Source organism: Fukomys damarensis, unplaced genomic scaffold, assembly GCF_012274545.1.
Source record: "Fukomys damarensis isolate Sample0158 unplaced genomic scaffold, DMR_v1.0_HiC HiC_scaffold_12, whole genome shotgun sequence".
NCBI classification, from domain to species: domain Eukaryota; kingdom Metazoa; phylum Chordata; class Mammalia; order Rodentia; family Bathyergidae; genus Fukomys; species Fukomys damarensis.
The window spans coordinates 22,900,816-22,910,511 of record NW_022900924.1 but is presented as its reverse complement, the minus strand read 5'-3'; the positions used below and the strand labels follow the sequence as shown (position 1 = coordinate 22,910,511).

Genomic DNA, 9,696 nt, shown 5'->3' with positions numbered 1-9,696 from the left:
GCTGTGGCCCTGTGGCCCCACCTGTGGCCCATCTGGCAGCTCTCCGCACACCAGCCAGTCCTGTGCTGTGGACTGCGGGTACCCGGGCGCCACCTCCAGCTCGCCGTCCAGCACCTTCCAGTACTCCTGGCCGCGGAAGAAGTAGGAGGCCCCTGCCAAGGAAGGAGGCAGCTGAGGGCAGCGGCCAGGGCGACAGGCACAGGGTGCAGGGCCACCGTGGTTGGACATGGGCCTGGGTGCCCAGGGGGGCCATGCCCAGCTCTGCTGCATTTTTTTTCCTGGATCTGCCCAGCCCAGGGTGGTGGCCCAGGGTGGCAGAGCTGACCAGTTTCTGGTCTGGGGTCAGGAAGGCTCTGAGCAGGGCCTGGGCATCATTCCGGAAGTTGCAGGGCTCTGGAGGACCCAGGGGAGCGTTGTGGGACCCCATCCTGAAGATGACGCACCAGCCTGGCACTCACCATCGGACCAGCGCATGGCGTCGTCCAACCTGCTGGGGACGCCCCTCCACAGGGGGCCCTGGGCAGGGTAGCCGGGGTCCATGCGCCGCGTGTGGTCATCATAGCGCCAGTACAGCTGGTCCCTGAAGAAGTAGGTGCGGCCATCATGGGCCCAGGCAAAGGCTGCATCCACGCCGCCCGGCGGGAGGCTGAAGTCGGAGATGGGCCGCGGGTACCCTTCCTCCACGTTGTTGTCCTTGAACACCCAGTACCTGTCTCCTGGGGTGAGAGCAGCAGACAGACACAGAAGGGGGAGTGAGGCTTGGCCCCACCCGAGCCCCCGCCCCTGTCCTGGGTGCCTGTGTCCCAGTGCTGAGTCCTCCCGATGTGCGCTGAGTGCAGACTGTGCCCAGTGCCGCTGCTCTGTGCCGTTGACTGCCTAGGACCCAAGTTCCGCTCTGGACACCACTTACAGGACATGGGGACCCACAGATGGTGACGGTGGAGGACTGGGAGCTTCCTGGACAGGACGCTGCTGTCCACATGGTCTCCACACCTCTGGGGAAGTACATGGGACAAACATCTCAAAGCCCTCTGTGGGACAAAACCTTGGGTGTCTCTAAGACGATGTCCTGTCATCCTGCACCTGAGAGGCTGAGGCAGGAGGATGGGGAGTTTGAGGCTGGCCTGGGCTACATAGGGAGACCCTGCCTCACAAAATCAAGACACCAAAGACCCAACACGACTTCCCGATGGCCAGAGGGCAGAGAGTGTAGACAAGTCTTACCACCCTGGATCAGCAGGAAGCACAGGACCCTAGTGGGCCGTGCAGTGGAGCAGGAAGCCAAGGGTGGTGCCTCAGGACGTGAACAGGACCCAGGGAGATGTGCTCCACCCTGGCTGAGGTCTGCAGAGCCCAGACCACGTGTGGACAAGGAGAGGGGACTCCTGGCCTTGCACCAGCTGAGCTCGGAGCACGGGCTGCCCAGGGTCTGGAGCCCACCGGGCAGAAAGCAGGGTGGGGACAGGGAGCCCATGTTTTATGGGCTGGGATCCAGCAGGGAGGATAAAAGAACTCTGAGGGTGGGTCTCAGCGATAGCTGCATGGCCCTGAATGTGCCCTGACTCCCACACTCCAAGTGGTTAAAATGACCAGGAGTAGTGGTGCACGCCTCTCATCCCAGCTACTCAGGAGGCTGATGCAGGAGGATCACCAGTTGGAGACTGGTTTGGGCAATTTAAGAGACCCTGTCTCACGTTTAAAAAGAAAAGGCTGGGGTGCAGCTTGTTTTGTTTTTTGTTTTTTTGAGACAGAGTCTCACTATGTAGTTGAGACTGACCTGGAACTCACTATGTAGCTCAGGCTGGTCTCCAGCTCACAGTGATCCTCCTGCCTCAGCCTCCTGAGTGCTGGGATTACAGGTGTACACCACCACACCCATCTTGGGGTGCAGCTTGTGACAGCATTTACTGCCACGGGTGAGGCCCTGGGTCTGCCTGCTACTGCAAAACAGCAACCATAACTGAAAAGATTAAAATGTTAAATTTCATTACCCTTCACCACATTGAAAAAGGGGCAGAGGTATGGTTTAGGGTGGGCACTTGCCCAGCATGGCCCTGGGTTCGATCCCCAACACTGCAGACCATAACATAAAACAATAAAATGCCAACTCCATGCAGAGGAGGGAGGAGGCGGCACGAGGTCTGTAGAAAGTAGGGAAACTGAGCAAACAGACACTGCGCCGGCACAGCAGGGGCTGCATAGCGAGAAGTGGTGTCCACGTGACCCAGGCACGGACACAGGCTTCAGAGGACCAGACAACTCTGCCCATAGCAGCCTGGAGGTCCAGCCAGGCTGCAACACCCAAGCTGCGGGTCCCGGGCTCCGCGGGGGCGTGGGTGCCTGGCTTTGCGCCATGGCATGAGGGTGCACACAGGTACATGCAGCAGGGCAGAGCTCAGGGCTGCCCAGCCCGCGAGAGGCACACGGCACCCACAGTTCTGCAACGCCAGGGTTCTCTTTGCCCAGTGCAGTTTGTTCTGCAGTACAGGGTGGAATCCAGAGCCTCTGCACTGAGATATGCGCCTGGTACTTGTTTTATTTTTGAGATAAGGGTTTCCCTAAATTGCTTAGATTGGGTTCAAACCTGTGGTCCTCCTGCCTCAGGCTCCCGAGGGCTGGGATTACAAGTGTGCTCACTATGCTCAGCAAGAGGCTCTATGTAGGGACATGGACCAGGCCCCAGAGACAGCAGGTGGGAAAAGCAGGGATACAGCAGTACACAGGGAAAAGAAGAAAATCAGGACAGCTCAGACCCGCATGTCCAGCACATCTATCAGAACTGTGATGGCTACTCCTGCCGGGGCACCCAAGACCTGCATGGTGCTGAAAGCACACAAAGTCTGCTGGGTAGGCACCTACCCTACTGCTCGTGTGGGGCCCTGACAGCCTCCTGGGTCCCCACTCATCTCTTAGAAGGGCCTGGTGGCCCTGGTCACCAGGGTCACTGGAGCAGTGCCTGGGCAGGTGCTAGATGCAAAGCCTGCAAGGTCAGCAGGTCCTGCATGCGGGCAGGTAGGGCCTGAGAGCACAGACAGGTCATCCTGGGAAGTCTCTGTGAGCTCCTGACTTGGGATCAGGGGTTGGGTTGGGTGGAGACCTGGGCAGGCAGAGCCCACTTGAAGCCTGCAGTGATGTGGCCCTGGAGTGGCCGCAGGGGAGCTAGGCCTGATACTGCCTCCACTTCCACCCTCGACCCAGAGCTGGACAGGAGATAAAGCTCCACCCTCAAGGCCTGCCATGCCCAGTGACCAATGCCGCCATCGGGTCTCACAGCCATGTCTTCCGTCCCTGTCTCTCCTGAAGCTGGCGGCCCTGCGGCCTCTCCCTGGCCCCCACAGGAGGCAGGATGCAGCCTGCTCTGCCCTGCTCAAGCTGGACACACAGCAGGTTCTCAGCATGTGTCTGGACTAGGCTCCCTGCTGCCACTGCAGCAAGCTGGTAAGGCCGCTTCCTGCCCACCTCGGAAGAAGACGATCTTGTGGTCGCTGGTGCGCTCATACACGGCGTCCACACCGTCCAGGTGCCGCGGTAACCCCCGCCAGAAGCGGTGCATCTGTGCCGGCTGCAGTGATACCAGGTGCCGGTCCCGTGTCAGCCTCCAGAAGTACCTGCCTGGGGGAGACAGGGGCTGTGGGGCGGGGCCAGCAGCCGGGCTTCCCCCTTCCTGTGTCCCTGCCACTGACCTTTGAAGAAGAAGGCTTCACCCCGGATCTGGGCCACTGCGTCGAAGTGGGTGTTGCACCTGTGGGGCACATCCCTCTGGGGCCTGTGGAGCACAGGGATGCGTGGGCAGCACTGGGCCCCAGCCTGGGACTGGGGAGCAGTCCTTGGAGGAAGTTGCCTGGGTATGTCAGGCTCTGCCCCCCGGGCCACTGGTTACACAAGTGGGGAACCCAGTGCTGGCTCCAGGGGCGGGGGCGGCGCTGGCCCCACATGTGGGGGCCCCGGGTTTCAGCCCTACTGGAATTCAGGGATCACGGGACACCCACTGGCAGGGCCCACCTCCCTGGGGACAGGCATGAGCGGCGGAGCTTACGGGGTGATGGAGCGGTTGTCAGGGGGCTCTGGCAGTGGTGGGGGCTCCTCGGGCTCAGGGTTGTCCGGCTGCGCCGTGGGGGACACGGTCTCCCGCACACCTGGGTGAAAGGGAGGCTGCGCTGACACTGGCCCTGTGCATCCCGGGACGTGGGCACTGTGGGCTCTGCTCTGCCCCTGCTTGGGCACAGACAGAGCACCACACGTACCATCTGGGCACAGGAAAAACCGGAGCCTGGACATGGTGCATGCCAAGGTAGATGTGGCCATCAGAACAGCAAGTGGATGATGGGGGACAGAGAAGCCCGGGCAGGCTGGGACGGGCAGCCTGGCACACCAAGGCCAGGGAAGGTGGGGCTGTAGGCCCCAGATCCCAGGGTCCCAGCAGAGAGGGCTCTGGCAGAACATCGTGAAATCTTGGCTTTTCTGGTTTGCTTTTGAGACAGGATCTCACTACATAGACCAGGCCAGCCTTGGGCTCACAGCAATCCTTCTGCCTCAGCCTCCTGAGGGCTGGATTCCAGGTATGTGCCAACCGGCTGGCAGGAATCTTAGCTTTGTACCCTCTAGCTCCAGGTGCCTCTGTCCTCCCGCGTGTGGGACAGCATCTCGGCTGCCCAGGATCAGCCAGATGCTCTGACGGTTGTCTCCACAGGCCAGGCCACCCCGCCACTCCCGGGACCTGTCAGGCCTATGGGCTTTCCCAGCCAAGGACCCAGGGAGCTGTGTCCCGTTCCAAGAGGCCGTAGTGGCTGGGGACACTCACCGTACAGCTGCCAGACGCGCACTCGGTCCTCGTAGGGGAGCCTGTAGCGCAGTGGGTCACCTACGGGGCCTTGGTAGTAGGGCTGCATGATGGAGCCGGTGGCAGCCACGTGGCCTAGCCCGATGGCGTGGCCAAACTCGTGGACAGCCACTGCAAACAGGTCCATCCCGTGTGCATCTGGGGATGGGCACACGTGAGCTACAGGGCCAGGCCTGGCGGGGTTCCCATGTTGCTGGGTCTCACCCAGGGCCCCCAGGGTGTGTGCCACAGGTGCCAGCAGCTGCGTGGTAGGGACCATCTCTTCAAGTCTTCTGGGTTGGTTCTGGTACTGGTACTGAAGCCAGGGGCTCTGCACTGAGCTACATCTCGGGCCCTTTTAGAATTTAGTCTTGCTAAGTCACAGGGTTGGCCAGGCTGTGCTCAAATTTGTGATCCTCCTGCCTCAGTCTCCCACAGGTATGTGCCACCATGCCAGGCTGCCTTTTCTGCGCCAGACCACCAGGTGGCGCTTTGGGCTGTGCCGCCCTGAGCCCTTCATAGAAAGCTCCCTGTGTCCCGTTGGGTGTCTGGTGCAATGGTGGGGCTGCTCTCTTACACCCGCAGCAGGGCTGGGTGGGCTCAGCTGCCTTGGATGGATCCCTGGGGCTCAGTGCACCCTGGCTGGCCCTGCCCAGGAGGGCAACTCAGGTCCCAGCCTCCCAGTGGGGCGTCTAGCCAAGGGGCCCCAGCTTCGTGACCCCACACAAACCCGAGGAGCGGAAGGTCCAGGCCTCGTCATCATCGAAGTGGGCGTCCCCTGCGGTGTGGTGGTCGCCTGGGAAGAAGGCGTGGGCCACGGTGCCACCAGGGCCATCAAAGGGGTAGCGGTCGTTGTGCTGGGCCCGGGAGAAGTCAATCTGGAGGTCGGCCGTGCTGCCTGCCACCTCATGGAAGTCGAGGGGCGCAATGTCGCTCCACACCTTGAGTGCGTAGTACATGAGCGCCCGCACCGTGTCCCGGCCCAGGGGCGAGTCCCGTGGGAATGTGCGCACCCTGGGGAGGGCCCGGCTCAGCTGGGGCTCAGCCCCCGGAGGACCCCACCTCCCCTGTGGGACAGGATGGCCTGGCCCAGGCACCCTGGAGGCCCTGCCCCTGCCCCCTGCAGCCAGGACAGGAGCGGTTGGGGCCTCTGACCACAGGCCAAGCAGGCACCCAGCGCCACCACCCACCTCCAGGACAGGCTCCGCTTGCTCCACTTGGTCGGGACTTGGGCCTGGCGCCTCCTGCGAGACTGGGCCGTGGGGGGCAGGTCTGGGAGGGAGCAGCGCGGGGTCCGCATGAGGGCCAGGGTGGCTGGGTCTGCGGGGACAGCGGGCGGCTGGCTTGGCTCTGGCCCAAGCTCTGTCCCAGGGGAGGCTCACACTGTGGCCCTAAGCCTTTGGGGTGGGGGCTCAGGACTCACCCAGGACACCAGTGGCCTCCAGGCCACCAAACTGCTGCATGGCAGAGATGGCTCTGGACAGCTCCTCCTGTGTCTGCAGGTGCCCGGTGGCAGGGTCAGCAGGGGGCAGGTAGCCAAACCTGCTCAACCATTCCTGGGGTAGAGAGTGAGGAGAGCCTGGTGTAGGCCCTGGGGGAGGAACCCACACCCTGCCCTGGCCCCAACAGGCCCTAAGCCCCTTTAATCTGCTGGGTGCCAATCAGGTGGGGGTGGGCTTGTGCAGTGCACAATCTGTACAACTGCTCAGAGCAGCACTGCCTCACCTCCTCCTGGGGCAGTAGACTGCCCAGGAGGCATTTAAGAAAGTGAACTGGCTTGATGTGGTGGTACACCCCTGTAATTCCAGTAGTCTGGGAGGCTGGGGCAGAAGGATTGCAAGTTCAAGTCCAACCTGGGCAATATAGCAGGTTAGTGAGACTCTATCTTAAAGAGAAAAAAAAAACCTTCTAAAATTAATTAATTTATTTTTGGTACCAGGGATCGAACTTGGGACCTTGCACTTATGAGTCGGATGGCAGCATCAATGAGCTAAATCCCTGGCATACCGCCCTCCTTTTTTTTTTGGTTTTTTGAGACAGTCTTGTTATGTAACTCAGATTGGCCTCAAACTCACCATGTAGCCCAGGCTGGCCTAAAACTCATGGTAATCCTCCTGCCTCAGCCTCCCAAATGCTGAGAATATGTGCATGCACCACCATACTGGCTGGGCCTTTTTAGCTTTTCATGTGAAATGGAGAGGGTCTCATTTGATACTCAGCCTGAGAGCAAATTTAGCACAGTGGCCCAGCCTGCCTCCTCCCCGTTCCAGATCAGCGCTGTCGCCGATGGCAAGCGGACACAGCATGCCCGGGATCCTGGCCAGGCGTGGAGGCACCCACGGGCAGATGCTGCCCGAGGTGGGGGCGTGAAGGCCCCACGCGCCTCTCTAAAGTTCTGGGAACATTTTAATGTTCAGTTCTGCAGCTTCCTTTCCAACGTCAGAAAGAGGCACTCAGTTCCAGTCCGCGGGCGACACAGAGAGTGGCGAGGCTGTCACCTGGGGCGGGGGCCCCTGGCAGCTACAGGCAAACATACACGGGGCAGCGTCTCCATCCCCTCCCTAGTGCGGGCCACGCAGACTCCACGGTGTGCTCAGGGCAGGCAGCGGCTGACCCTGAAAGGCCCCTGCTAACCTGGAGCCCAAAAGCTGCCTGCTGCCTCCTGCTGCCCAGTACCTGAAGTCCAGGAAAGGCTGTCCTGCCGGCTCGCTGCCTGCCAGGCCTCCCTGCTGTCGCCACGGAGACAGACCACTGTCTCCAGGGCAACAGAGGCTGCAGGAGGAGGGCTGCGAGCTGTTCGAGGTGAACCTTCCAGAAAGCCCCGGGGAGTGGCGTGGAGCCCCCTGCAGTGGGGTGAGGCCCACAGCCTGGGGCCTGCAGCACGGTCTTCCTGCAGGGCCACGGCATCACCACGACCAAGGTGGGGGGGGTCCCTGCTTGTTGGCACAGGCGATGTCCCCACGCCAATCCGGGGCCCAGGCTCCAGGTCCGCCTGTCACTCCCTTGACTCCTTCTGTGATCTCCGCACATTCAGAGATTGTGGCCAGAGCCGAGCTGCACCCACATCTCCCAGGGCCTCCTGGCCCCGGCTGCACAGATGGGAAAGTGAGCCCTACAAGCCACTGCAGGATGGGCTGGTGACCCCCACACCCCACACCTGGCAGGACACCTACAGAACCTTGATGCATGGCCCTTGGCCACGACTGCCCGCTCACAGCCACCCGCCTGCAGCCTGATGGGGAAGGCACTTGCTCTGCCTGGTTGGGTAATTCCCATCCCAGCGTCCTCCAGAGCTTTCTGCCCGTCCTTGTGTGCCCAAGTGCCCACTGGGCAGCGTGCTGGGGCCACCAGGACAGACCCTACCTGTCCTACGATCTGTCCAGGGGAAGAGAGCCATCAGCCCTTCCCACCTGGAACCTGCTACCACTGCCCCAGCCTTGGGACACAAGGGGTGTTGGGGTCCCCACTGAGCTCAGCACACAGCAGGTGCTCTACATAGGCTGTGGGTGCTGCTGCTACCCCATCTTACAGAGGAGAAAACCGAGGCACAGAGAGGCCAGGGCACTGCCTGACACTCACACAGCTAGTGAAGAGCACAGCTGACTCCTCAGCTCGTCCCTGCAGCTGCTTGGATATGAGGGGGACGGAGGGGCCAAGACATGGGCACCCAGGGACTCAGAATGGTGGGGAGACAAACCCAGGCAGTGCTGAAGGCAGCGAAGCAGCAGGCACCAAGCTGGGCATCTAAGGATGGAAGGGAACTGGGCAGAGGGCAGGTGGCCAGGCTGGGCTGTCCGGCCGGGGAAGGCACTGGGCTCTCAGAGTAAGCTGTGTGCCCGCCATACCGCCCTGTCCCACCTGGGCTCAGCATCATCATCAAGGAGCAGAGCCCACCAGTGTCTCCGTGCCCGTGGGAGCCTGGGACACCTGCCTGCGCCCACCCAGCCCTGTGGAGACCCGAAAGCAGCCAGTCCTCCAGGGCCACCACACAGAGGCCAAGGCCAGGCCTGGCATGGGTGCTGCGCTGCTCGGGGCTATGGGCCTGTCCACTTCCCAAGCCACATGGGCAGCCACCAGGGGCCAGGCAAGGACATGGAGAGCTGTTCTACTCCACAGCACCCACCGCTGCCCCAGCCTTCTCAGTTGTACCCAGGATGTGTGGTCAGAGTTTTGGGGCTTGCTGCAGGTGGGAGGGGCCAGGCAAGGGTCGACTCAGGGTGCAGGGGACGCGCCAGCTCCCACTGGTGGTCTGTTCACCTCGCCAGTGTGGGGACCCAGGCTTTGTTGCCTTGAGATCCTCCATGCCCTGCATGCTGGGGCCCTGCACGCTTCCCAGCGTTTCCCTATTAGGAATGACTCTTCCTGCTGATATCTCCAGTTTGCCGTCTGAAGGAGCCAGAGGTTCGGGTGTTTAGGGTGGAGGACCGCGGGCACTGCTGCTGGTGGGTGAAGAGAAGGCTGGTGGACGGCAGGCTGGCTGGCAGCGGCCTGCCTGGAGCCCCTCGGGGTGGGACAGGTCCCAGGGGTCTGCGTGGCTGGTGCTGTGACACACATTGTGCGGTGCAGCCCGAGAGGCGCCACGGAGAAGCAAGCAAACCAGATGGTCCCGGAGTGCTCCCCAAGACCGAATGCGGGGACAAGAGCATGGTGTGGGCTGCAGAGACAAGGGACCAGACCGGCCCACACAGCAGCCGCTCTTAGACTAGACACTGTCCCGGCCCAGGGCTCCTGAGGGAACACCAGGGAGGGCACAGCAACTTGGCCTCCAGCTCCGGCGTGGCTCGCGCGTCCACCCCGTGTCCCGGCCTCAATCCCGGCTTTGTGCTTGGGAGAGGACCCCGGCCGAGGCCCCTCCCGGCCGCCAGGAGCTGCCGGCA

The 9,696-nt window shown here is 62.0% G+C and overlaps 1 protein-coding gene across 1 annotated transcript in view; it reads right to left on the bottom strand.

Moving 5' to 3' along the window:
• The window catches only part of Mmp17 (matrix metallopeptidase 17), an 18,547-nt gene that overhangs the window by 6,911 nt on the left and 1,940 nt on the right, over nucleotides 1-9,696 (bottom strand). Inside the window, exons 4-12 of the mRNA XM_033762687.1 lie at nucleotides 6,243-6,375; nucleotides 6,010-6,139; nucleotides 5,550-5,833; nucleotides 4,802-4,978; nucleotides 4,037-4,136; nucleotides 3,684-3,766; nucleotides 3,460-3,612; nucleotides 459-716; nucleotides 22-152 (exon numbers count right to left, since the gene is read on the bottom strand). Of these exons, the coding sequence (XP_033618578.1) occupies nucleotides 22-152; nucleotides 459-716; nucleotides 3,460-3,612; nucleotides 3,684-3,766; nucleotides 4,037-4,136; nucleotides 4,802-4,978; nucleotides 5,550-5,833; nucleotides 6,010-6,139; nucleotides 6,243-6,375 (1,449 nt within the window). The remainder of the gene's footprint in view (nucleotides 1-21; nucleotides 153-458; nucleotides 717-3,459; nucleotides 3,613-3,683; nucleotides 3,767-4,036; nucleotides 4,137-4,801; nucleotides 4,979-5,549; nucleotides 5,834-6,009; nucleotides 6,140-6,242; nucleotides 6,376-9,696) is intronic.